The sequence below is a fragment of the Microtus pennsylvanicus genome, chromosome 5 (genome assembly GCF_037038515.1).
Source record: "Microtus pennsylvanicus isolate mMicPen1 chromosome 5, mMicPen1.hap1, whole genome shotgun sequence".
Taxonomy (NCBI): Eukaryota; Metazoa; Chordata; class Mammalia; order Rodentia; family Cricetidae; genus Microtus; species Microtus pennsylvanicus.
The window spans coordinates 67,863,481-67,889,881 of NC_134583.1; the positions used below are offsets into that span (position 1 = coordinate 67,863,481).

The following is a 26,401-nucleotide window of genomic DNA, read 5'->3' on the forward strand; positions in this document are numbered from 1 at the left end:
CACATTTTCTTTATCCATTCTTCAGTTGAGGGGCATCTAGGTTGTTTCTAGGTTCTGACTATTATGAATAATGCTGCTTTAAATATAGTTGAGCAAGTATCCTTATGGTATGATTGAACATCCTTTGGGTATATGCCCAAGAGTGATATTGCTGGGTCTTGAGGTAGACTGATTGCTAATTTTCTGAGAAATGGCCATACTGATTTCCACAGCTGCTGTGCAACTTTGCACTCCCACCAGCAATGGAGGAGTGTTCCCCTTACTCCACATCCTCTCCAGCAGAAGTTGTCATCACTGTTTTTTATCTTAGCCATTATGATTGGTGTAATATGGAATCTAAGTGTTGACAGAGGTTTCTGCCTCACCAGGTCCCACAGTCTTTCAGTCCCAAAGAAATACACAGAGGTCTACATTAATCATAAACTGGTTGGCCTAGTAGCTCAGGCTTCTTTTAATTAATTCCTACAAATTATTACTTAATTCTTACATCTTAACCCATAATTCTTGTCTGTGTTAGCCACGTGGCATTCTCATCTGTGTCCTCTGTGTCTGGGTGACAACTGCAGACTGAGCTTTCCTCTTCCCAGAATTCTCCTGTTCTTGTTGCCCCGCCTCTACTTCCTGCCTGGCTACTGGCCAGTCAGCATTTTATTAAAAATAATACAAGTGACAGGATAAAAGACCATTGTCCCAGAGCATCTAAGAATTGTTTTTATTTGCATTTCTCTGAGGGCTAAGGATGTTGAGAATTTCTTTAAGTGTCTTTTGGCCATTTGAGATTCTTCTATTGAGAATTTTGTTTAGAAATGTACCCCATTTTTTAATTGGGTTATTTGGTAGTTTGATGTCTAATTTCTTTGAGTTGTCTAGTTTCTTGAGTTCTTTGTATATTTTGGAGATCTGATGTTGGGTTGGTAAAGATCTTTTCTGATTGTGTAGGTTGCCATTTTTTTCTTGTTGATAATGTCCTCTGCTTTACAGAAGTTTCTCAGTTTCAGGAGGCCCCATTTATTGTTTCCCTCAATGTCTGTGCTACTGGAGTTATACTTAGGAAGTGGTCTCCTGTGCCAATGTGTTCAAGTGTACTTCCTACTTTCTCTTCTAGAGGTTCAGTGTGGTTGGATTTTTGTTGAGGTCTTTGATCCATTTGGACTTGAGTTTTGTGCATGGCGACAGATATGAATCTATTTGCATTCTTCTACAGGTTGACATCCAGTTTAGGATGCACTTCTTAGATCCCACCTGCCCAGCCCGTTTTCAACTTGGCATTAGGACAGATATAATTAGTTGGGGCACTGAGCTTGTTTGGAGGTCAGAGGCTTCTGTGTGCATGAGCAAAATTGATGGTTCACTGGGGTTGCCCCGCTGAGCTGGGATAAGCATGAAGAAAGAACATAGACGGGAAAAGTCCTGGTGGAGGTCAGATAGGAGCTGCCCATATAACCAGAGCCAGCCTGTGGAACATGATGGAGCAAGGTGTTAGGCAGGGCAAGGGCCGTCTGTCTTGTCCACCCACCTCATGCAGGCACTCACCTGACTTAAAGAGGATCTGGCCTGTGGCCTCCTGGGCACACAGCTTATTGGGTACACAGCCTGGGGAGTGCAGGCTATTTCACCTGTTTGTTTTGTGGAATGTACCCACGGGTGGGCTGTTTTGTAGAGTGCACCCATGGGTGAGCTGTTTTGTAGAGTGCACCCACGGGTGGACTGTTTTGTAGGGTGCACCCACGGGTGGGCTGTTTTGTAGGATGCACCCATGGGTGAGCTGTTTTGTAGAGTGCACCCACGGGTGGACTGTTTTGTAGGGTGCACCCACGGGTGGGCTGTTTTGTAGGATGCACCCACGGGTGGACTGTTTTGCAGGGTGCACCCACGGGTGGGCTGTTTTGTAGAGTGCACCCACGGGTGGGCTGTTTTGTAGAGTGCGGCGGACTTCTTTGCCGGTGACGGAAGAACGACCACCACACCAGGATTCCACTCAGATCACGCTTTACTGGAGTGCCCTTGATTGATGGGGGCAGGGAACGAGGGGGCAGGAAAACGAGGGACAGGGAGCAAAGGGGCAGGGAGCACAGGGGAGAGGCAGCAGGAAGCGAAGGGAAGGGGGTGCACTTAGGCAGCCGCTTAAATAGGGAATTGGCACACGGGTCGCCCTGTGATTGGCTGCCACCAACAGCTGACACCAGACCGCATCGGGATAGGCTCAAGAATCTACATCCACCGCGCATGCGGGAAGCTGGGAAGCGCAGCTCTCAGTGGAATAGCCAAATATGGAGTTGTTTGTAACAAACAAGACAGGGTGTCGGCGCCATCTTGTAATGGCGATCCTGTCCGGCTCACTACAGTTCCCCCTTATTGTTTGTAAGCAATGAGCGCAGGACTAACGTCATCCAATCTGACCCCCACCTCATGATGTGTTGGTCGATCGAGGATGGAAAATATTTTCCATGGACACACCTTCCCCTGTGCAATGGGTATTCGAGGAACCCCGGGGGTGCAAAGGCTGTGTCGCAGGAACCTACAACCACACACCTTCCCAAGTGCAATGGATCGACAGATCCCATGGGGTGCAAAGGCTGTGCAGAAGGAGCCTACATCCGCACACCTACCCAAGTGCAATGGATCAACAGATCCCATGGGGTGCAAAGGCTGTGCAGGATGGAAGCTCTAAGCGTCTCTTAGTGCTAACAACCATATCTGGGGGAAGGAGCCACACTCCAGAGTAGCTAATGCCTGAGAGATTATAACTTTATCCCAATATAGCCTTATCCCTATTGGTCTGGGCTCGAAGGCAGCAAACCAACCACAGGCACAACACACAGCCACCCAGGCAGCTTGCCAAAAAAACATGCCCACGCAACTGAAAGCACAGGGACCCTTTCTCTGTAAAGTTACGTGCTACTCCTAAAAGGTAAGAATCTGGGGAGAACTGTGGCATCATGCCGAACAGGCATCGCCTTTGGGAAGGCTGACAGGATTCCCCTTCAGTGCTCCGCCTTCCACTGGATCCACGTCATCAGGGATGTCTGCAGGAACTTTCTCCAGAGACTCAGCCTCATCCTTAGGAACTTCCTTGATCATGCGTGTCAGCCGGCTCGGAACCCAAAGCGGAGCCTCTTGGCCCTGTGGAAAAACACATACAGCTCCCCTGGATCTTGCCAACACAAGATCCGGTCCATACCATTTGTTATCCAATACATCTTTCCACTTCACATATTCCTTTTGTTCCATAGGGCCTGCTGCATGCTTTTCAGCTGCTGCAGTACCCGACTCATTCAGGTTTAAAAAATTGAGTGTGAAGAGAGCAAGGGAGATTCTTTCCCTGGGGGAAGCGGATTCAGCTATTCCCCCTTTTTGTTTTTGTAGAATTTCTTTAATATTTCTGTTGGCTCTCTCCACAATACCTTGTCCTTGTGGATTGTATGGAAGACCCGTAATGTGGGTCACTTGGAGCTGTGCACAAAAGGCACGAAATCCATGGGAGGTATATGCCGGGCCATTGTCTGTCTTCAGGCGTAGGGGTTTTCCCCAGGCAGCCCAGGCCTCAAGGCAATGTGTTTTTACATGAGTTACCTTTTCTCCCGCTAGGGGCGTGGCATGAATAATGCCCGAAAAGGTATCCACTGATACATGTAAATATTTTAATTTGCCAAAATCAGGCAGATGGGTAACATCCATTTGCCACAACGCGTTAGGTTGCAGCCCTCTAGGGTTGACCCCAACATTAGGGGGGTATAAAAAGGTCACACATGAAGAACAGGCTTTAACTATTTCTCTGGCTATCTGTTTGGAAATATGAAATTTTTTTCTAAGGGTATTGGCAGGCACATGCCAAAGCTTATGAAAATCTCGTGCTAATTCTACAGGGTCCAAGACGACCAAAGCTATGGACCGGGTAAGGCAGTCAGCCAAATCATTGGCCTCAGACATGGGTCCTAGAAGCAAAGTATGAGCCCGAATATGTCCAATGAAAAAAGGATTATCTCTTTGTAAAATGCATGCTTGAATTTGACACAAAATATTGGAAACTGTACTTGAATTTCTAACAAAGGCAGCCACCTCCAATGAGGCAACAGCATTCACCACATATTTAGAATCTGAAAATAAATTGAAGGGTTCTGAAAATCTTTTAAAAACTTCCAGCACGGTCATACATTCCGTGACTTGTGGGGAATCAGGTCGAAAATCAAGCAAAATGGGATCCCTACCTTGAATTACTATGGCACCTTTGCCAGTTTTGGAGCCATCAGTAAAAACAGTCAAGGCCATATTAATGGGCTTTTTAAAGGTAACCTTAGGAAAATACACTAAGTTCCTTTCTACAAAATTTAATAGGGGATGTCTTGGATAATGATTATCAATAAGGTTAGGAAAAGCGCAAACCAAAACAGCCCATTCATTTACTGTAGCTGCCAATGTCTCCAACTGTCCCTTGGTATAGGGAATAATCAATTTATCTGGCATGGTTGCAAAAGATGTTAAAGAATGTTTTATCCCCAATACCGCTTGAGAAGCAACCAACTCGGGATAATATTGAATGGTTTTGGTACCTGAAGAATTGCCATGGATCCACCACAAGGGGCCATCTTGCCATAGCACTCCAGTAGGGTAATGTGCAGTTTTTAAGATGCATAAGAATATGGGCAAATCAGGATCGACTCAGCACAATTGTGCCTTAGTCATTGCTTTCTCCACCTGTTTTAAAGCCTTTTCAGCCAAGGGGGTCAAAGTTCTGTTCGAATTAACATTTGGATCACCTTTCAAAATAGAAAACAAGGGCAACAACTTTGCCCGGGGGATGTTTAAATACCCCCTAATCCAATTAATATCCCCTAATAATTGTTGAAAATCATTAAGTGTCCTCAAATGATGGGTGCGAATGGAAATCTTTTGAGGGGTCACCGTCAAAGGGGATATAACTGCCCCCAGAAATTTTATAGCAGTAGTCTGTTGGATCTTATCTGGTGCCAAGACCAGGCCCCAACATGTAGAAAAATGAAAATAGATTTATATCCATCTTTATGTACAAAACTTAAGTTTAAATGAGCCAAAGGCCTTAGAATATAAAAATTATGTTGAACCTCACAGAGAAAAATTTTTGAAGCACACTTTGCCACATCTCAAACACAGCCTCAGTGGCACAAACATTTGGAGAAACCATAAATTACATCTCCTGAATTGAGAACCTTTTGTATAACAAGGCTATATAGTGGGAAAAGATCTTTACTTATTATAAACCCATTCCAAAAATATACGAAGAACTCAGGAAATAAGTTATTAAAAATTTAATCCAAAAAAATTTGTTACAGACCTAAACTGAAAACTCTCAGATGAACTTAAAAATGACTGAGACACTTAAAAAAATGCTCAAACATAACAACCTTTAGCCCTCAGAGAAATGCAAACCAAAACTCTGAGATTTTACCTTATCCTTGTAAAAATTACCAAGATTAAAAATTACTGCTAACAATTTATGCTTAAGAAAATGTGGTTAAAGAAAAACTCCATTGTTGGAAGTGTAAACCGACAGTCACCTTTGGATCATACATAGTATTGAAAAACCTGAACAAACCAGATTCTCCCAGCAGGAAGAGAAGAACCAAAAATCCAGGACTAGCGTGTACAGCGACCTTGCATCAGGAACTAGCTGAAGACAAAACCAGACTGCAATTCTGATAACGATCCCAAGAAACAGTCAGTTTCCTCCTTGTGATTATCAGCTTGCTGTGTTTTAGGAACTAACAGATTCTGACCTTGGGAGTGGTCCCAAGGCAACCACCTGTGGATTTTTTGGAATTTATGACCCTTTTGGACCACTGGGCAGTGGCCTCCTTTTTTCAAAAATTCTTTCTCCTGGTACTCGGGGTTGAACTCCTGCCCCGCCAACCAAGGCCACGTGCGCGACCTCAGCAAGGATGGTCTCCCGCGAGCCATGCGGGGGCCCGCGCCATCCCAAGACCCGAGTGAGAGTTTTCCCAGCATTGGGAGTCTCCCACTATGTCTATTTTTTAAAATTAGGCAAATATCTACCTCAAAACTTAGCAATACCCCTTTTTGGGCCTAAATACAAAGTTGTTTAACCACAAGAACATGCGCTCAGCCGCTCAGCCTTGCTTGGAGACTTGGCTGAGCAAAGCGGCTGGGCCCGACCATTTAAGCTGGTGAGCTTTACCATGGTCGTGCTGCGCTACTATGCCCTGAGGCCCATGCTGGGAGTAGCCTAGCGTTCTAGCCTGTCGGTCCTTAAGGCAGGTCCTGTGTTTGCAGCTTTGCAGACCCTCCGTGCTGCTTGGCCTTGGAGCCGCAGCTGTTCACATTCTACAAAATCTGGAGGCCTCGGTAACTCGAACCAGAGGAATCTAATTCCCTTCCTTAGCATATCTTGTTTAGCGGCCAGATCTCTACCAAGCCTATCATAGGATGACACATTAAGATTACCAGAGGCGGCTTTCTCCAGTTCTTCCTCCTCCTGAGGGTCTAACTCCTCCTCAGACCGATCCAGGCCCGCAAACTCCTCGAGCACTGGATAGAGGGGACCTCCCCTCATCTCATTAGCCTCTCTTTTAGAGAGGATTGTATCAGGATCCTTTTCTTTTACCTTTTTTCTTTCAGGCCTTTCCAAGTTTCCTCCCTTTGAATCTGAAAAACCGTTCTTGTGTTTAATCCGGGCCTTTCGCCCCTCTCTCGGAACGTCCACGTTGTTCCCTGCTCTGAGGTTGCAGCCAGACTTAAAGCAGTGCAACCAGAGAAAGCAGGCTAGTACAAACACCACAAACGCCACGAACACGAGACCAAACATCCAAGAACCCACTCCCGCAAACAGCATACTTGGGGAGACTGAAATCAGCATACTGGGAGAAACTTACCGACGTCGCCACTCCGCGTGTTGAGTTCAGAATCCTCTTCGGCCCTTCGCCTGGCGACCGAAGTTCCCGGGTTTTCGGCACCAGTTGCGGCGGACTTCTTTGCCGGTGACGGAAGAACGACCACCACACCAGGATTCCACTCAGATCACGCTTTACTGGAGTGCCCTTGATTGATGGGGGCAGGGAACGAGGGGGCAGGAAAACGAGGGACAGGGAGCAAAGGGGCAGGGAGCACAGGGGAGAGGCAGCAGGAAGCGAAGGGAAGGGGGTGCACTTAGGCAGCCGCTTAAATAGGGAATTGGCACACGGGTCGCCCTGTGATTGGCTGCCACCAACAGCTGACACCAGACCGCATCGGGGATAGGCTCAAGAATCTACATCCACCGCGCATGCGGGAAGCTGGGAAGCGCAGCTCTCAGTGGAATAGCCAAATATGGAGTTGTTTGTAACAAACAAGACAGGGTGTCGGCGCCATCTTGTAATGGCGATCCTGTCCGGCTCACTACAGTAGAGTGCACCCACGGGTGGGCTGTTTTGTAGGGTGCACCCACGGGTGGGCTGTTTTGCAGGGTGCACCCACGGGTGGGCTGTTTTGTAGGATGCACCCACGGCTGGGCTGTTTTGCAGGGTGCACCCACGGGTGGGCTGTTTTGCAGGGTGCACCCACGGGTGGGCTGTTTTGCAGGGTGCACCCACGGGTGGGCTGTTTTGTAGGATGCACCCACGGCTGGGCTGTTTTGCAGGGTGCACCCACGGGTGGGCTGTTTTGCAGGGTGCACCCACGGGTGGGCTGTTTTGCAGGGTGCACCCACGGGTGGGCTGTTTTGCAGGGTGCACCCACGGGTGGGCTGTTTTGTAGGATGCACCCACGGCTGGGCTGTTTTGCAGGGTGCACCCACGGGTGGGCTGTTTTGTAGGATGCACCCACGGGTGGGCTGTTTTGTAGAGTGCACCCACGGGTGGGCTGTTTTGTAGGATGCACCCACGGGTGGGCTGTTTTGTAGGATGCACCCACGGGTGGGCTGTTTTGTAGGGTGCACCCACGGCTGGACTGTTTTGTAGAGTGCACCCACGGCTGGACTGTTTTGTAGAGTGCACCCACGGGTGGGCTGTTTTTTAGGGTGCACCCACGGGTGGGCTGTTTTGTAGAGTGCACCCACGGGTGGGCTGTTTTGCAGGGTGCACCCACGGGTGGGCTGTTTTGTAGGATGCACCCACGGGTGGGCTGTTTTGTAGAGTGCACCCACGGGTGGGCTGTTTTGTAGGATGCACCCACGGGTGGGCTGTTTTGCAGGGTGCACCCACGGGTGGGCTGTTTTGTAGGATGCACCCACGGGTGGGCTGTTTTGTAGAGTGCACCCACGGGTGGGCTGTTTTGTAGGATGCACCCACGGGTGGGCTGTTTTGTAGGATGCACCCACGGGTGGGCTGTTTTGTAGAGTGCACCCACGGGTGGGCTGTTTTGTAGGATGCACCCACGGGTGGGCTGTTTTGTAGAGTGCACCCACGGGTGGGCTGTTTTGTAGGATGCACCCACGGGTGGGCTGTTTTGTAGGATGCACCCACGGGTGGGCTGTTTTGTAGAGTGCACCCACGGGTGGGCTGTTTTGCAGGGTGCACCCACGGGTGGGCTGTTTTGTAGGATGCACCCACGGGTGGGCTGTTTTGTAGGATGCACCCACGGGTGGGCTGTTTTGTAGGATGCACCCACGGGTGGGCTGTTTTGTAGGATGCACCCACGGGTGGGCTGTTTTGTAGAGTGCACCCACGGGTGGGCTGTTTTGTAGGATGCACCCACGGGTGGGCTGTTTCGCTTCACCAACAGTGCTCTACACCTGGGTTGGCTCTGGAAACTCCACTGCTGCAGGACAGGTCCTTTTCTAACACACCAGGTCAAGGGAGAGAATGAAAGGGCAAGATGGGTGGGGCTAGTTTCCTTTCAGTTGGCTGCAGACCAGCAGTGAGGAAAACAAGAGCTGAGGGTAAGGCTTCCTCAGGTTTTTCTAAGGACTTCCTGGTTTGTGAGAATTTGAAACCAGAGTGATAGGTGTGTAAACATCTGTCACAATCGTTCTGCTGCTGTCTAAAACTTCTGTTTTCACAAACCCAAAGAATTCTTGTGAGTTCCAGGGAGTTGAATAGAAGGATCCACCTCAAACAGGTCAGATATACCCTTATCGATTCCCTAGTCCTAAAATTTTTCCTAAACTTAACTTTATCCTCTGTTCTGCCAATACCTTAAACAGGTATAAGAGACACCAGACATTTCCATACCACAAACACTGGACAGGAACAAAGAGACCAGCTACCCCAGGATGTGACCAGCACCCAGCTTTCTCAGGTTCCCCAAGACAATGCCCACAAATAAGCAGGAAGCGGTCTTGATAATCTGCCACCTAAATTCCTTTAACCTGTTGTGCCTAACCTCCCGCCTTTTTATTATAAAAGAGATGGGAATGTAATGGTCTGTCCTGTCTCTTTAAGAGACAAGCCACGAGCCGGGCGATGGTGGCGCACGCCTTTAATCCCAGCACTCGGGAGGCAGAGGCAGGCGGATCTCTGTGAGTTCGAGACCAGCCTGGTCTACAGAGCTAGTTCCAGGACAGGCTCCAAAGCCACAGAGAAACCCTGTCTCGAAAAACCAAAAAAAAAAAAAAAAAAAAAAAAAGAGACAAGCCACGCCCACCCCCACCACCAAGGCAAGCTGATCTTCAGCTTCTAGCTTGAGTCCCTCCCTTTCCATCTCTCTTGAAGAGGCAACTTCTGTTTCTCTCTTCTCCCAACTTCTCCCTCTTCCCCTTCTCTGTTCCTCTCTCTCTCTCTCTGCCTCTCTTTCTGCTCTTCCCCCTTCTCCCCTTTCCCCCTTCCCTTCCTCCTATCACCCACTAAATAAATATCCAACTTCACTCTGCATGGTGTGCCTAACCATCTCAGTCTCTCACCCACCACACAACTTCCTGCCTGGGACCTGGCTGCCTTCGTGGCCCGCCATGGTCTCATGACCCGCTGCCCACTGCCTGCTGCTGCTCAGGGACCTTCAGCATGGTCTCATGGCCCGCTGACCACTGCTGCCACTCGGGGACCTACAGCATCTTATTTAAAGCATTACAGGGTGGACCTCATGAAGGGCCCATGGGTGGTTTAGAGCAGGGGGAAGCTGAGGAAATTACAGGCATCTAAGGGTCCTACAAGGACCCTCATTAGAACAGAAGGCCCTAGAAGGGAGCCCCACCTCATGATCCCTGGGAAGGGAGCTAGAGAGCAACATGTAGATGAACTACAGGGCTCTGTGGAGAGCAGGAAGCCTCTTCCACCATTTTGGTCTCAGTGTTTATGTAACTGGCCTGACAGACATGATAGACCTAGTAGACTCTTGTGTCTCTCAAACCGTCTCTTAGACTATTGAAACAATGGACCCTAAAGAAATGGAAATTTCCTCCAGAAATATCATGCTGGGAAAAGAAAGGAGCCCAGCAAGAGGGACAAGTTGTCTCCCTGAAAGAGATCTCACATAGTCCAACACCTTGTCCAACCTCCTGACAGGATGAGATGTCAGTGGTGGGTGTGACCAGACCTTGACAGGGACTGCGTGGGTATGCATATCCTTAGACATCTATTTAAACTCAGTGAAGGACCTTGAAGATGGACTCAAGGGGTTTGCTGGACCTCTTTATCCCTCTTCCCACTATAAATTTCCCTTTTCTGCTCTGAACTTTTACTTTGGCTCTTCTGGTTGGATTACTGAGGACGGGTGGTCAGACCGACGTGGTATAGGTTGAGACTCACGGGTTCAGTAACACCTGGATTGAGAGCTCACAGCAAGCTTTGCTCTGAGGGCTTGCGGGGCTCCCTGCAAGCATCAGGGTTGGCGAGGAATGGCACGTGAGACAAGAAGAAACACATGGCTCAGCACAACTCAGTAGCTACTGTGGGTTCAAACTTCAAGAGTTTTACACCAGGCAGCTCACTGTACACGTATTAAAGTGCAGTACAGTGTTGGAGAAAGTCTTCTGGTGTAACACAACCCTGTATGCGCAAGGAGACATGATTACACAGAAAGTCTTCTCAAAGTACCTGACACTTCATGGAGACGAGGTCGGTAGGCTGCTGCTGCAGTATCTTCAGCCGAGGGGAGGATCTGTCGTGGTCTCGGTCATACAGATAGCGTAGAGGTCATCTGGGCTATTAGCTACCTCTGGTCCTGGTTGTGGGAGTTTTGGGGTAGCCAGGGACGGAGTGACCCTACAGATGGGACAGTGGCTACCCAGCCTGTTAGCCACCTCCATTCCCAGGCTTCTGGGCAGAAAACATACATATCTTCCCTTGAAAAGGCAACGATGCGTGCATAACCTGGCTCCCCTGGTGCTTCTCTGTGAGCACAGGACCTGTGTGCTCTCAACAGAGGCGCGCACGCTCCAAGCCACAGGCGCTGGTCTCCTGGGCTTCGGCTGTCAGCTTTGCATAGCCTTTGTCAGCCTTACCTGAGGGATTCTCGATGGGGGACTGCCTCAGCCAGATGGACCTACAGGCATGTCTGTGAGGGCGTTTTCTTGATTGTTGATTGAGCTGAGAGGGCCCAGCTTACTGTGGACAGTGCCACCCCTAGGCAGGTGGTCCTGGGTTGTGTAAGAGTCACTAAAGCACCACCAGAAAGACTGAGCCGGTAAGCAGCCTTCTCCCAGGGTCTGCTCCAGGTGCCTCACCGATGGGCCGTTACCTGGAAGCATAAGAGGAAACAAGCTCCTTTCTCCCCAAGTCCCAGGGTTTATCACAGTCACGGGAAAGCGAATGAACACAGTAACTGTTACCTCTGAGAAAAGCAAGGGAGTAGCAAGGCCACGTGGTCAGGTCCAGAGCCTCGGCTTCACTTCATCCCTTCCTGCCCTTCTCCGAGAAAACACCAGAAGGTACCCTGAACTGCTGCGGACTGACTCTCTTGGAGATCGAAGACCAAGGGAGAACAGGGGTGAAGGCTTAGGAGAACCCAGGATTCGGCGAATGACAGACAGACACAACTCTAATGAGATTTGAATCTGCTGCAACTTTACTAAAATTCAAGCATCACTTTTAAGAGATTACAGAAGGAAGTTGGCAGACATAAAAGTTTCTATAGAAAAATGATTACAGGCAGTTGATTATTCTCAGCAAGTCTTGTGGTCAGGGCCAGGTGGGCAGAGCTTTTCTTTGAAATTCATCTCACACCACTAACTAACTGTGCTTTCTCATGGCCCTAAATCATATCTGCCCTCAAGGTAACCAAGGTAACCCAAACACCATTCTTCAGGATTCCACCCCCAGGGTTTGTTCCAATATTGAATGGCTGGTTTCATGTTATCAAGAATAGCCTGCCTTTCTTTCCTATCTAAAATGTACCAGGGGTTTCTCATTCTGGCTAGCCTCTCCATAAATGGTAACTCATGCCATTCCATACATTTTCCTTCATAATTTGCCCATCTTCTACCAAATCTCCTATCATGAGCTCTTTCTGTTCTAGGGTATCTGTAAAATTCCCCCAGAGAGCAAGCTGGAGTCTTAATCATAACATTAATGGCCTGAATCAAGGGAGGGAACCGACGCATCAGTTCCTCCGTATTCAAGGAGCCGTTGGAAATGTTTTCTGGTTCCTTGAACAGATTAAGTTTTTGTCAAGAGAAAAATAGAACAGAAGAAAGGATAGCAGAGTCAATGCAAGAAACCATCGCCAGGAACAAAGTGAACGAGGTTGTTGAGGCTAATCAGGCACCTCAACTCAAGCAGACTGCCAGGGAACCGCCGGGGGCCAAGCTCCAGGAAGCACGAGCCCCTGATTTTGAGATGGCCACCACCTGAGAGGCATTTTGTCACACAGGCGAGACAGCCGTGGATGTGGCACTGAACTCAGCTTTTTTTATTACGCTCAAGTAAAAGCTAACAAACACTGAAGAGAGAGGCAGAAAAGGACCAGGGGTGAAAGTTGGGGACACGTGGTATCAGGTCTCTAGCAAGTCTGTCCAGTGCTCCTGGAAGGACAAAAGGGTAGGTCAGAGGTCATCTAGGAGGACTGGGGGAGGGTGGGGCCAGAGCCTGCTCTCACCTCTTCTAATTCCAAGTCCTCTTCCTCCTCAGTGTCCACGTGGCACTGCCCGATCAGGCTTCCCCAGAGCAGAGACTTCTTACAGCTGCCAAAGGGTGCAGTTGGTAGAGATGGCAGAGTCAGACATCCCCAGGCCCCTCCACCTAGGCCCTGAGTGTCAAGGTGAGGTTCCCTAGCCAGGACTGAAACACGGGGCACCTTCTTTCCAGACCTACACAGGCTGGGAAGAAGCCTGGACTCACCTAGGACAATGACCCTCTAGGGGCAAAAGCTGCCCCGGCTCTTCCCGCAGGAACTCCGCTGCCAGGCAGATGATATGGGCTCTGAGGGGACAACCGGGGTGGGGGCAGCACAGGGGGCCTTCTTCATCCTGTCAGAGATGGCGGTAAGGAGACATGGGAGGAACTTGAAGTAACCAAGAGCAGCACGCAGCTCGTGAGACAAGAAAGAGACGGAAAAAGCAGGAAGCACACAGAAGAGTTATGACTTCAGGAGGCCAGGAAAGATCTACATGGTGGCTGGTTGCCCAGTCAGAGGCGCTAACGGCCCGTGGTAGATACTGATGGGCCAGGACACAGCCGCAAGTACCATCGTCCTCATGAGACTGGGTCAGGGTAGGCAAACTCTGGGGTCTCAGCCGCGATGTGCCCCTACCTGCAGCATGCGTGCACACAGCATGCAGCTGCCCTTGGCGCCTCCATCCAGCTGGCGCTCGCTGTCAGTCTCACTTGCAGTGAGTCGCTTGGGGACCAAGGGCTGGGGTGGTACCGGCCCAAAGGCAATGGGCATGTGTGGTGGTGGCACTGGAGAAAGGTCATGGCGGAAGTCAGGTCGCAGCCAGCGCAGTGTTAGAGGGAGACGCACCCACGGAGGAACTCGGAGCATGTGTGCCAACACACGCAGGTGGAAGGCGAAGGATGCCTCGCTGCGCAGGCGCGGCCCCACGTGAGTCAGGCGGCGTGAGGCTTGAGGATGCTGCCAGGCCCATTCAAACTATAGGAAGGGACACAGACAACAAAGTCAGGGCGGTCCTGGGCAAGGTCCTCCAGACAAACTCTAAACCCCCGGGCCAGCCCGTCCTTAAGACACCTTTCTTACCCGAAGGGCGGCTACAGCAGACGGAAAACCGTGCAGGATCAGCACCATGTCCCTTGGGAGGAGAGGGCAAGGCCAATGCGTGAGTTATTATCCCACCTCAATCCCGCTAGCAGCTCAATGCCCTACCCCCACCCCGGCCTGTGTTCCAGTTCACAGCACTTCACACCTGATCATTAGGGTTTGAACATTTCATGGAGATGTAAATCCCACGCACCTGCACCTCGGCTAGTCCTTGATTCCTGTCCTTTCTAAGTAGTAGTGTTCTGGCCCCAGCCTTGCTGACCACCGCCCTTGATTCCAGTCTTCTCCCCCCCACTCCAGACAGGTCTTCTCTGTATAACCCTGGCTGTCCTGGACGTTGCTCTGCAGACCAGGTTAACCTCGAACTCACAGAGATCCGCCCTCCAATAGCTGAGATTAAAAGCGTGCACTACCACCGCCCGGTCTTTTTGTTTTGTTTTGTTTTTCCTGAGTCCAGTCTTTAAACAATTTTTACTGGTGTATATTAACTGTACAAAGTAACAGTTGCATCGATATTTTCCTACTTATGTAATGTATTCTGACATTACTTATTATAACCACTTCCCCATTTTTTTGGCCTTCTTCCTCATTCCAAATAGTTACCTTCCTACTTTCATAACTTTTTCTTTAAATTCCGCATGGGAAAAAAGTTGAGATATTGTTATATAACTTAACACGGTGATGTCCAGTTCCATCCACTTTCTTTCAAGGGGTATAATTTCATTTACCATTATGGCTGAGAGTTAGGAGCACTTGCTCTCGCATAGAACCTGGGCTCTGAACTGTAACTCCCAATCCAGGGAATCTGGCGCCCTCTTCTGACCTCTGCGGGCACTGCATGAACATGTTGCACTTAGGATGAAGGCAAAACACTCAAATAAATCAAATAAAAATAAACCGGTTTTTAAAAACTACATCCTGTATATGTCACGTTTTCTTTCTTCTCCCACTCCCCTGTTAATGGGCTTGTGCTGGATAGTTTTATGTCAACTTGACACAAGGTGTCGTCATCAGAGAAGAGGGTATCTCAACTGAGAAAATTCCTCCATAAGATCGAGCTGTATGCAAGCCTGTAGGGCATTTTATTAATTAGTGATTGATGGGAGGGGCCTAGACCTTTGTGGGTGGTGCCATCCCTGGGCTGGTGGTCCTAGGTTCACGGCCTCTGCGCCAGCTCTTTCTTGTTTGTCCTGACTTCCTCCAATGATGAACAGTGCTTGGGAGAGTAAGAAAAATAAATGCTTTCCTCCCCAGGAAGCTTTTTGGTCACGGTGTTTCATCACAGCAATAGTAACCCTAAGACAAGCACTTTGGCTGACTCCATAATTTATCTTTTGTATTTAATTTTTTTCTTGGATTTATTTTTTTTTCTAATATTTATTTATTCATCATGTATACAATATTCTTTCTGCGTTGTGCCTGAAGGCCAGAAGAGGGCACCAGACCTCATTACAGATGGTTGTGAGCCACCATGTGGTTGCTGGGAATTGAACTCAGGACCTTCGGAAGAGCAGGCAATGCTCTTAACCACTGAGCCATCTCTCCAGCCCCTTATTTTAATATTTTATGTATATGAGTGTCTTTGCCTTTATGTATGTATTTATGTAAGTGCACCACGTGCGCACCTGGTGGATGCAGAGGTCAGAAGAGGGCGTTCCATACCCTGGTACTGGAGATACAGACCATCCCTTAGCTTCTGATCTCGTTCCCCAATTAACCATCCCAAATCTTAACCCAGCGTTCACAGAGTCCACAAGGTGCCGCCCTCCCGCTACGCTCGCCCGGGTGACAGGCCAGGGACTCAGCACCGCCCGTGATCACTGAAATGGTCCCGCCTCTGTCTTCGGGCTGCTGTCCAGGCGGCCCGCCTCCAATCCGGAGCCTTCCGGCAAGACTTCGGCGCCCTCTTACCAGGGTCCTCGCCCGCTGGTCCGCCAGGCGCCACCTTTTTTGCGACCGGCGTTGTGTTGCCGGACGCGACGAGCAGGATTGACAGTGAATCCCACGTACACGCGGCCCCGATGCCGAGGGTTCTGGCAGTAGAGCAGGTAGACACCGTAGAAGCGCCCCGGTCTTGCTGTATGTCCCATCGGAACTTTCTGGGTTGGAGGTCCGAAGTGGGGGGTGGTTTCTGGGACCTCGGACCTCGGAAAGGGCTGGGTAGCCAGGACTGCAAAACGTCTGTTTAGGAAAAAGCACTCGAGGGTGATCGTCCAGCGCGCTGGAAACCCGGCAGCGCCGCTTGGTGCGCCGCCTGCTGGCAGGAGGAGGATGTGCAAACGCGGCCGCAGCGCCCGCGGCCCCCCAGCCCGGCTCCGATTGGCTAACAGCTGGGGCGGAACCTCCCAAGCGTTGCGACTTCACCTGTGCTAGGAGACGGAAGTGCTGCTTTCCAGGCCGCCTCAGGAAGGGCGGAAGTGAGCGGCTGGGAGGAAGTGGCTTCAGTGAGGGCGGAAGGCGGGGCTCTGGGCACGCCTGCCTGTTCCCCCGCCGGGCTGTGGCTATGGAACTCAGCGCGGAGTACCTCCGCGAGAAGCTGCGGCGGGACCTGGAGGCAGAGCATGTGGTGAGTGCGGGGACGGGGACTCGGGCGGCGGGGAAGGGCTCCAGGCCAAGCGCCCCATCGTCCTGGTCTTCTGCCGGCTAGGAGGTGGAGGACACGACTCTCAACCGTTGCGCGACCAGCTTCCGAGTCCTGGTGGTGTCCGCTAAGTTCGTGGGAAAGCCATTGCTCCAGAGACACCGGTGAGCCCCCGGGAGCCCCTCGCCCAGCGCTTTGGGCTCGGGGCGATAGCCCCAGTCTCTGACCGCTCGGGTGGGGACTAACTTACCCCCAAGCTCCGCGATGTGGCCCATAACCCGAGGGTGCGCCTGCCTTTGTGATTGGGCATCCGTCCTCTCCAATCCCCACTTCCTGGAGACATCTCCGATCTCCCTGCTCATGCTCGCCTCGGAGCCCACCACCCCAGCCGAGGGCGGACATTTCTCATTCCCATCTCTCGCCCAGGCTGGTGAATGAATGCCTAGCTGAAGAGCTCCCGCACATCCATGCCTTTGAGCAGAAAACTCTGACCCCAGAGCAGTGGACCCGAGAGCGGCTGAAATGAGGGACCCGGGCCTGAACAGCCATTAAATTGTAAATCAGGTCCATTTGGTGTCAGTGTGCTGTTTGAGGTCTCTGAGGCTGAGTCAGGTACTTGGCTTTCCCCTCCCCCTCCTCCATCGTTGTTTGGGCATTGTCCTGTCCTTTAGTCTCTGCCAAGGGTGTCTGTCTACCTGTGTGGTCTCTGTACTGTCACCAAAGTCCGCCCTCAGAAAGCAGGGTGTTCCTGCTCTGCCAACCGCCCAGGACCAGAAGCCCTCAGCCTTTTCTTACAGTCTCCTCTCCAGGCTCCTGGAGGTATCAGAGAGAGGGAGAGACAAGATAGACGATTCCTGTCATGCTGTCAGTCTCTTTTCAGGGGACATGGTATTCAGTCCAGTTCCTCCACATCTGATCTTCTTTGGTTTTGTCTTGTTTTTGTCTTTGAGACGGGCTCTCAATGTGTTTTCCAGACTGTTCTTAGATTCATGAACTCAGATGGTTCTCTCACCTCAGTCTTCATGCAGCCGTGACTCAGATGTCTATCACCACACTCAGTTCCTCTCCATATTGTCAAAGCCTGTCTCTGACACTTAGCGCTCAGTTACTCCGCCTCCACCTTCTCATTCTTCCATCAAAGAAATTGGTCCAGCTGGAGTCATAGTCGTCGCTGGTCAGGCCTTCTCCATCCCCAGGATCATTTCCTGAACGTTTTTTCTTCCTCTGGAGAGGCAGTGATTCAGTCACAGGAAAGATGCCTAGAGTATATCTCTAGAGGAGTGACCCCTTCATTCCCCAGTGACGGCCCTCCTCCAGTTTATAGGGGAGAAGGGACTTGCCCAGGATCACATGTCCTGCCAGAGGGTGAAACACAGCTGGGCAGGCAGGCCTGTTTGTGTGCCATTCTCTATATCCAGATAATTTTGTGGCATGCTGAAGAGGAAAGGACTGGGGCTGGGGTTCTGGGCGTTCTCTGGACTGTGTGGATTCAGCCTTGGCATAGCCACGATACCCTCCTGAGCCCTTCTATATCATTGCAGCTCTGGAATCTCCCATCCACTAGGCACCTAAAGCTACTCCCATGCCAAGGATATAGCTGTTGGTGGAGTGCTTGCCTAGCACATGTGAAGCCCTAGGTTCAATCCTCAGGGCCACATAAACCAGGCATCGTGATGCACTCTTGAAATAGCACTTGAGAGGTAGAGGCAGAAGAGTTAGGAGTTCAAGACCATCCTAGGCTGTGTGAGACAGTCAGAAACACACAAAAACAAACACTCCCTCCTATAGACAGGATATAAGAGATCTGTTCTACCCTGTCTTCCTCAGACTCCAGGTCCTGTGAAATCCACAGGAAATGCTCCAAGGCTGCAGAATGTTGTGAATGGAAGGGGGTTTCTTAAACTGGAACCTCAGAACTTCCCTTCAGCCAGCCCTCGTCTCTGTGTTTTAGTCCAGGGTCAGGCTGTTTCCTGGTTTCTAAGCTTTGCCTTTATGGGATTTTGTCTTTGTTTTGTTAGGTAGTTTTTGTGTGTGTGTTTGTTTGAGACAGGGTCTCTCAGTGTAGCCCTGGCTGTCCTGGAACTTAGAAATCTGCTTGCCTCTGCTACCACAGCTAAAAGCACAGTTCACCAGGTCTGGCTTATTTGTCTTTTTGGACTTGCCTGTAGTTGCTTGCAGAGGGCGTCAAGTTTCATGAAGCTGGATTGCAGGTGGTTGTGGACCACCTGATGTGGATGTGGGGACCTGAACTCCGGTCCTCTGAAAGGGCCACTGATCTACATGTCTAGCACAAGAGTTATTTTTACTTATGTGTATGTAGTAATGTGTGTGTATGCAGGTGTACATGCCTGTACATGTGAATGGAGGCCAGAAGAGGATGTCAGATGTCTTCTGTCACTTTCTACTTATCCTTTGAGGCAGGCTCTCTCCCTGAAACTGGTGCTTGTATCTCTGTTAGGCTGGAAGCCAGCCAGCCCCACAGTCCTGTCTCTATCCACGTCAGACCTACTGGGGTTACAGGCGTTTGCGGGAACACCCATGCTGTTATGTGGGTGCTGGGATTTGGTTATCATCCCTCACGGTCGCAGAGCAAACACTAACCCACTAAGTCATCTTTCTGGCCTTTTGTTGTTGTTGTTGTTGTCTTATTACAGTTGTTTTGAGACAGGGTCTCCATCTTAGGCTGTCTTTGAACTTCTGATTCTCCTGCCATCACCTCCCAAGTGCTGAGATTACAGGTGTAGGTTTCCACACCTGATTTCTGCAGTGCTGGGATCAAACCCAGGACCTGGCACATGCTGCCAACCAGGGTACATCCCAAGCTCTATTTCTGGTTTGGTTTGGTTTTTGAGGCAGTATCTCAATTTATCACCACTTTCAACTGAGTTTCTGGCTTGAAACCCCCAGCAGTTGCTCAGTCTCCCAAGGGTTTGGATTACAGGTGTGAGTCAGGTTCGATTAGAAGTCTTGTTTTTGTTCTTTGAGTCTATAGTTTGAAAAACGTCACCATATGCTGGTTGGTTTCGCCATAAGCACCAGTGTCAGTATAGTTGTATGCAGTTTGTGCGCAGAGTTGACCAGGAAATGCTAATTTGGGGTCAGGACTAGGGGTATAGCTAGAGTGATAGAGAGCTCACCTCGCATGTGAGTGGTCATAGCTTTGGTCCCCAGCACTGCCATAGAAAACACAAGAAAAGACTTGGGTGGATTTGGAAAATCTGGGGCCCTAAGATAGGGATTTGAATGACTCAGACCTTCCACTCCGAGATGGAGCTAGGAAGCAGAACAGCTCTCAGCTCCATCGCTGGGTATCCATCCTTCCATCCAAGGCCCCATTCATTTGGGAGTGACCTGCAATCCTGCATGGGATAGTGCATTCAGAACCATCAAGGGGAAGCCGTGGGGCTGGTCAGTTCACCAGAGTCAGAGAGGTACCAGAAAATAAAGCCATTTTATTATTTTCGTCTTATTCACCATATGGCCTGAGGGTGGGGTGGGAGCAGAGTGAATGGCTGGCCCCGCTGAAGGCTCTGGGGTGCTCTACTTGGCCTGAACAGTCTCCTCCAGCCTGTCCATGCGCTTCTGTAGCTCTTGTACCGTGGCCTGCAGGTTCCTCATCTCTTCCTCCAGCCGAGACACAGTGTCCTGGGGGAGCCAGACTGCATTAGACCCAACTTTTCTATATATTCCCTTCCTCTGACATCAGCTAGCCTTTCCAAGAACCCCAAAGCTTGGCCCCCTTTGGTCCCAGCAGGTACTACTCAGATCAATGCATTTGATTTCTAAGGCCACAGGGTCACCCACTCCTTGTCCTCCCAGAATTTCCTGCCATTCGGAGCTCAGACATCTCCACAAATACATCTCTGTCCCGATGAGACACTGAGCACACCCATGCAGCCTTTGCCCTAATCTGTCTTCCTGCCCTGCTACCCCAGCTCCCCAGCTCCCCACCAGCCCTACCGAGCTGGGAGCTCCACTGGCCTCTGGTGTGGCTCTCTTGCGTACACTGTCCAAGCCCCTGTTGACTCTCAGCTCCCGGCTCTTTGGGGGCACATAGCCATCCTTGAGGGAGATGAGGAGGGGGCCTGCATCCCGGCCACCCAGCCATTCCTCAGCTGTGAGGGCAGGGTCTGGTCCTGCAGTGGGTGGATACAGGTCCTCCTGGAACAGGTCCGACTGTGGGCAAGGCCAGAGCTGGTCACGAGAGTGTTTATGTTCCTGCCCCTCCTTACAAGCCCAGTGGTCAGTTCCTGCCCTGGCCCAGGGAGGAGCATAGGAACATCACCTTTCTAGGCACTGTCATGGCGATGGGCTCACATTTCCGCTCATGAAGCTTGTAGAACCTGCAGAAACAGGAAGGTGAGCGGACTGTGCAGCACGAGTGGGCACTGAAGGTCTGGTCAGAATTGGGGCACTCACCTGGCAATCTCACACTTGTTCACTTCCAGGCCACGTTTGGGCATGTAGCCCATACCACGCTGGGACTCCTTGGAACTGAACATGGAAAGATAGTGCAGGAACGGAGCCTCAGAAGTGATCTCAAAATACCGGATAGAGCTGTCACCCTGTAGGTGGTGCAGGCAAGAGAGTCAGTGCCAGCACGGGCCACCAGCCTTTGTGCTCACTTACCCACTTCCCTGCCCCCAGTCACCTTGCCACAGAGGTAGACAATGTTGGTGTCAGGGTCAAAAAAAGGCAGCAGAACTCCGCTGCTTGTGTCCAGCTCCTGCAGGGACAGCGGCTCTTCTAGGTGCTTCTGTAGAGACAAAGGGGGTAGCAGGGCTGAGCCATGACAAGTCTTCATTAGACAGCAAGCAGTCAAGGGCCCTCAGACTAAGCAGTAGAAACTTCCCATCTAATAGGTAAACTGAGGCCATGGTCATGTGGTAGGGTTGTGACTTAGCCTCCCTCCGCCTTGGTTCCAGTCTAAAGGGTCCCATTTCTGAGCACTCACTGTGTCCCACAGCGCCACCTGCCGCTCACTCATGCGACTGAAACCCGTGGTTAGGATCTTCCCTTCTGATACAAACACAGCGTGCACTGGCCGAGTTCCCTCATGAGGACGGTCCTTTTCCTGAGAGACAAGCATTGTGGTCAGTCAGCTTCTCTCAGTCTCACCAAGAGACTAGAACCTCGGTGGGTGCAGGGAGAGCAACATCCTGGGGCCAAGGTTTAAGGTTCAACTTACAGCCACCACAGTGCCTTTCCGAGGCTCAATGATGCGAACACGCTTGTCGCGGCAGGAGGTACAGATGAGACCGCCGTCCCGGCTCCAGTCCACACTGTAGATCGTGTCCGGGTGCACGTCGGGACCCAGTGTCAGCACAGCTTCCCCAGTGCCCACATCCCACACCAGGATCACATTGTCACAACCTGCACAATTGTCCAGCGTGGAACTGTGAGTGTGTGCCCCCGTCAGTCCCCCAGGCTTCCCCTCCGCACCCTTACGGCACCTGCGCTGAGTAGCACATTCTGGGCTGTGGGATGCCAGGCCACGATGCCCACCCGCTTGGTGTGACCTTCCAGAGTGACAACAGGCTCCCTCAGGGGCAGCACCAGGCCCCCATCAGGGATCTCCCACACCTGCAGAGAGGGGCACGTGAGTTGCTGGGGCTTCAGAAGCCAGGTTCCTCTGGAGACCCCTCCTGGCTCACCGTCCTACCAAGACTCACCATAACTGTGCAGTCCTCAGAGCCACTGGCAATGACATTGTCATTGTGTGGGCACCAGGCGATGTCTAGCACAGGAGCAGTGTGGCCGCAGACCAGGGGCACATTCTTGTCCACTCGTCCAGTCTGGAGGGCACAGCAAGGCTTCTGATGGAGGTGTTTTTACCTCCAAACCCAATCCAACCTCCCCCACACCCCTGCAAAGGGACACACAGGAAAGTGTGGGGTCCCCAGGAGCACTGAGGTGAGGGTTTGTCCCAGTCCCAGGAAGGCTAGCACCAAGCTGCCTGAGATTCTGATTCCTCTAACTCTGTCATCTGTGGATGGCACAGGCCCTGGGCCTAGGACAAACAGGGTTGGGGTCCCCAAGAGGAGAGTGTGTGACCAGGGGGCTATGGGATGTGTCCTGTTGGATAGATAGACGCCTAGTAATCTGTCCCCAAGCCCCTGGACAGCAGCAGTTTGAAAATGGCCTCTTCGAGGGCCAACTGCTTCCTGTGTAGAGAGCTGCGCAGGGTGCAGGCCCAGCTTCACCCCGACAACCACTTCCTCTTCTCCTCGGCTTCCATCGGCCCTTTTAAGGTAACAACTCGGGGCCTATCTCCCCTTCCTGTTTCACCCCCTGAAGAGTCCAGGAGAGCACTGGGGCTGCAAGCTTAGAGAGTAGGAAAAGGCTTTTTGCTTCATCTCCACCTGTGAGGCTCAGTTCCTCACAGGTCAGCCCTGGAATCCTTATTCCTGAGAACCCTGGAGCAGCCATCCCTGAGCAGAAAACCCCAGGCTGAGACTTGGGAGACCTTTCCCCCACCCCCTTGTTTTGTTCCCAGAGAGCTTAAGCGAATGGTCCTGTCCCGCTTTACAGATGATAACGCGCCGAGGAAGGCTTGGTACCGGGCGCCTCCTCAGGCCCGCACAGTCTCAGTGGACGGCAGGAGCTCACCTTGCCTAGGGGCAGCACCAGGAAGGCCCCTCCCCCACTGGCCTCACAGATCAGAGCCATGAACTTGGGGTTGACGGCACAGAAGCCGCTGTCCCAGGTGGTCTGCGAGACGCGCACATCCTCGTAGCACTGGTCAGCTTTGGCTGGCTGGCCAAACACGTGGCGGAATTTACTGGAGCGAACCACCTGCCGGCTCATCCTGAGGGACACAGATTGTAAACTTTCTCAATTCTGGCCAAACACTGTCAGCCCTAGAGCAGTCTTTGGCCTGCCTTTTGGGGTTCCAGCGTCCTGTCTGAGGCATCCTGACCTACTCTCCATGAGTGACAGTCTGCTTATCCTCCCCAGTTTTTCTTCTGTCAACCCCAGCACTTCAAGCCACACCCTCAATTCTGCACCATCAGCCCCTACCATAGCCTGATATGGGGCAGGCACCAGGGTCCCCTTCATAGTGGTCCTGACACTCTCAAGGCTGTTCCGTCCTAAGGACCTCTTGCAGAGCCTACATCCCTCACACCCACATAGAGCTTCCTAAAGGCAGGGCAGGGCTGCCACTGCCTAGCCTTCCAGCTCAGGGATGGCACACAGGGAGATGTGTGCCAGCTTGCCCGGGAGGGAATGAAGTAGCAGGATGGCTTCCCCAGGTTTCTGGCCACAAGAAGTAGCAATGGCTTGGGTCCCAGCATCTCCCCGTACCTCTGCCTCTCAGCCTCCGCTCGGGAAAAGCAGGTGTTCTGTGCCGTCTCCACTTCCGCTAAGGAAGGAGAGGCCCACCACGATTGCCCTGAGGCCCACTAAGATGGTTACCCACTGTGGCTGGGCAGCCAGCCAGTGAAGCCCAGGGACTGCCTGTATCCTAGTGTTCCGAAGCCCCATCCTTGGACTCAATCCCTCCACCTTCCTACTCAATGAAGGAGCCTGGGCTGCCCTGTGGGAAGCATCCTGCCCAGAGCCTCTGCCCACTTTCCCAGCCTCACCCACCCTGCTAACCCTAAGGAGGCTCCCAGGTCTACACAGAAAGCAGGCGAAATGCACGAGTGAAGTCTCCAAGACAAGAAGGGGCCATAAGCCCCTGCAGTGAGCAGTCTAGATTTGGAAGAAGGAAACCCCAATCTAGAGGTGAGGGCAGGAAGATGTGCCCCACCCGACCTCCTCCCCCACCCAGGTACCAAGCCCGGAAACCACGGAAAGGGGAACTTGGTCTTTTCTTGTTTTGCACTCAACCCCTTCCTGTCTCAAAGCTCCGGGCAGCTACTTGGCTCACCCCACCCTGGCCCCCACCCTCACCGCCCAGAAGCTCCCTCCCGGGGACATAGGTCCCGAGACCAGCTGCGGTCGCTCCCAGCGCGCCCACCTCCATCTTGGTCACGATGGTCCTTCGCCCTCACCTTGAAGCACTCTGGGACCTGCTTGCTGCTTCGCACTCCTTGGTCCCGGGCCCTCCTGGCTAGGCTCCTGCACAGGCTCCCTGACCACAGCCTGGTGGCCCTGACAGCTCGCCCGCCCCCACAGCCCTGCTCCCACGCTGGCGCTGGCCCCACAGGTGGCCCTTGGCAGCGATGCCGGGCTCTTGTGACCAGCCCTCCCCCAGCGCCCAGTCTCACCTGCTGCGGGGAGCTGAATGTGACCCCCGCAAGTGGAGGAGGAAGGAGAGGAGGATGGAGGAGCCGCAGGCTGGCCGCCGAGGATGCTCTGTCAAGACAATGAATGAGCAGCGGCCGAGCGCCGGCCTCCTCCCGGTGGCAGCGCCCCTTTGGGGCGGAGCTCATAGAGGCCCGGCCCTTCGCTCCCGGATAACCCGCTCTCCACGCCGTCAGCTCCAACCCCCCACTCCCCGACAGATGCTGACGCGAATCTGCTCTTCTTTTAATGTCAAAACGCAAAAATATCCCGTTCCTTCATCCCTCCCCCGGCCGCCCGCAGCCTGCTCGAGGTCCTTTCCCTGGCATCGGAGAAAGCTCCCGAAGGGCTGCGACCAGCTCGAGAGCCTTGTCGGCCACAGGAGCACTGCTCTTGTCGCTGCCCCGAAACGGACTCCTGGGTGGCCTTGGGAATCATTTCTCCTCTCTCGGGGCTCAGGGCTTCAAAGGAGACACCCGTGCCCTCTGCTTCACAGGGTTGAGACCCGGAAGCAGTAAAAGAATTGGGCAGTATGGAGCACCTGTTTTGTGCTCCGGACTGAGAGGACAAGCGAGCCAGGCTCTCCCCTCTATAGGGCTCTCAGCCTGGGGTAGGGTGGGGTACTCTGCCACAGTTTCGAGGCCACTGAGTACAGACAGGTCTGACAGCGGGCACACAACTGACCCTCAGTTAGTGGGTGGTGGGTTGTCAAAAAAGCAAGGGCAGGGCAAGAAAGGCCTTTGCTAGAATCACAGTTCTGACTCCTGACTGTCACTCCTCCGCGTGACCTTTGGCAGGACACTTTCATTTCATCTCAGCCCAATTTCCCCTCTATAATGGTCTTACCCCCCTTACATGGAGAGCTGGACACACATCTACAGACTGGCAGGTACTAAGAAAAGTTAGGTCTTACAGCCAGATGTGGTGGCCCACACCTGCGAATCCATCACAGGAGAGACAAGCAAAAGGATCACAGTGACTTCAAGGCCAGCCTGGTCCACATATAAGTTCCAGGCCAGGGCTACATATGAGACCCTGCTTCAAAAAAAACAAAAGGTTCTTTTCATTATCGTCACTTGCCAAGGTTTGGGGCTGTCCTGAGAGCGTGAGGAAACACCAGCCATGACTTTGGGGAGCCAGGGGTCAAGGCACAGTTTCAGCCAAGTTCAAGAAAGCAGGTGTGCTGATAGTCACCTATAATCTGTAATCTGAGCACTCAGGAGGCTGAGGCAGGAGGCCACCCTGGACTACATAGCAAGACTCTGTCAGAAGAAACTGTTCTTCAAGGAAGAAGAAGTTCAAAGCAAGAAGGGCCTGGCTCCAGTTCTACTGGTTAGCTGTGTGATCTTGGGCAAGAGGCCCAACCTCTCCAAACTTCAGTTTCTTTAGATAAGGAACAAGCAAAAGTGTCCTGCCCACCTCACAGTTCACAGGACCGTAATGGCGATTGAAGTGCTCAGTTACTCGGTGCAGGGCTGTATTGTGCCTGCGGGTCTGTGACTGTGGGCAGGGACTGCAGAGTCTCCAGCTAAA

The 26,401-nt window shown here is 51.9% G+C and overlaps 3 protein-coding genes and 1 long non-coding RNA gene across 4 annotated transcripts; 1 reads left to right on the forward strand and 3 right to left on the reverse strand.

Moving 5' to 3' along the window:
• Positions 1–1,972: 1,972 nt before the first annotated feature.
• Positions 1,973–7,455, reverse strand: LOC142849706 (uncharacterized). Its single transcript, XR_012910613.1, has 2 exons — positions 6,867–7,455; positions 1,973–3,123 (listed from the first exon to the last, which is right to left on the reverse strand). It is a non-coding gene; the product is annotated as an uncharacterized LOC142849706 (long non-coding RNA).
• Positions 7,456–12,730: 5,275 nt separating this feature from the next.
• Slx1a (structure-specific endonuclease subunit SLX1A) lies at positions 12,731–16,148 on the reverse strand. The gene is made up of 6 exons (XM_075972241.1): positions 15,970–16,148; positions 14,038–14,089; positions 13,594–13,932; positions 13,182–13,309; positions 12,940–13,024; positions 12,731–12,865 (listed from the first exon to the last, which is right to left on the reverse strand). Exons 1-6 carry the CDS (start codon positions 16,146–16,148, stop codon positions 12,836–12,838), a joined length of 813 nt encoding a protein of 270 aa, XP_075828356.1. The 3' UTR covers positions 12,731–12,835.
• Positions 16,149–16,491: 343 nt separating this feature from the next.
• On the forward strand, positions 16,492–17,204 carry Bola2b (bolA family member 2B). The gene is made up of 3 exons (XM_075972242.1): positions 16,492–16,624; positions 16,706–16,803; positions 17,066–17,204. The coding sequence occupies exons 1-3, from the start codon at positions 16,562–16,564 to the stop codon at positions 17,163–17,165; spliced, it is 261 nt and encodes an 86-aa protein (XP_075828357.1). The 5' UTR covers positions 16,492–16,561; the 3' UTR covers positions 17,166–17,204.
• A 2,867-nt stretch (positions 17,205–20,071) lies between these two features.
• On the reverse strand, positions 20,072–25,009 carry Coro1a (coronin 1A). Its single transcript, XM_075972243.1, has 11 exons — positions 24,853–25,009; positions 23,249–23,447; positions 22,312–22,434; positions 22,093–22,222; positions 21,828–22,012; positions 21,594–21,713; positions 21,291–21,395; positions 21,059–21,204; positions 20,925–20,982; positions 20,600–20,815; positions 20,072–20,284 (listed from the first exon to the last, which is right to left on the reverse strand). Exons 2-11 carry the CDS (start codon positions 23,444–23,446, stop codon positions 20,180–20,182), a joined length of 1,386 nt encoding a protein of 461 aa, XP_075828358.1. The 5' UTR covers position 23,447; positions 24,853–25,009; the 3' UTR covers positions 20,072–20,179.
• Positions 25,010–26,401: the final 1,392 nt, after the last annotated feature.

Bases quoted from the DNA above. Each gene is read 5' to 3' on its own strand.
- Coro1a (XM_075972243.1), bottom strand. From the start codon at position 23,446: ATGAGCCGGCAGGTGGTTCGCTCCAGTAAATTCCGCCACGTGTTTGGC. The intron at 21,714-21,827 runs GTAAGTTGAACC...CTTGTCTCTCAG, and splicing joins GGAAAGGCACTGTGGTGGCT to GAAAAGGACCGTCCTCATGA. The intron at 20,816-20,924 runs GTGATGTTCCTA...CCTTGCCCACAG, and splicing joins CCATGACAGTGCCTAGAAAG to TCGGACCTGTTCCAGGAGGA.
- Slx1a (XM_075972241.1), bottom strand. From the start codon at position 16,148: ATGGGACATACAGCAAGACCGGGGCGCTTCTACGGTGTCTACCTGCTC. The intron at 14,090-15,969 runs GTAAGAGGGCGC...TCTCCTCCCAAG, and splicing joins ACCAGCGGGCGAGGACCCTG to GGACATGGTGCTGATCCTGC. The intron at 13,310-13,593 runs GTAGGGGCACAT...CATCTCTGACAG, and splicing joins TGTGTGCACGCATGCTGCAG to GATGAAGAAGGCCCCCTGTG.
- Bola2b (XM_075972242.1), top strand. From the start codon at position 16,562: ATGGAACTCAGCGCGGAGTACCTCCGCGAGAAGCTGCGGCGGGACCTG. The intron at 16,625-16,705 runs GTGAGTGCGGGG...TCTGCCGGCTAG, and splicing joins ACCTGGAGGCAGAGCATGTG to GAGGTGGAGGACACGACTCT. The intron at 16,804-17,065 runs GTGAGCCCCCGG...TCTCTCGCCCAG, and splicing joins CCATTGCTCCAGAGACACCG to GCTGGTGAATGAATGCCTAG.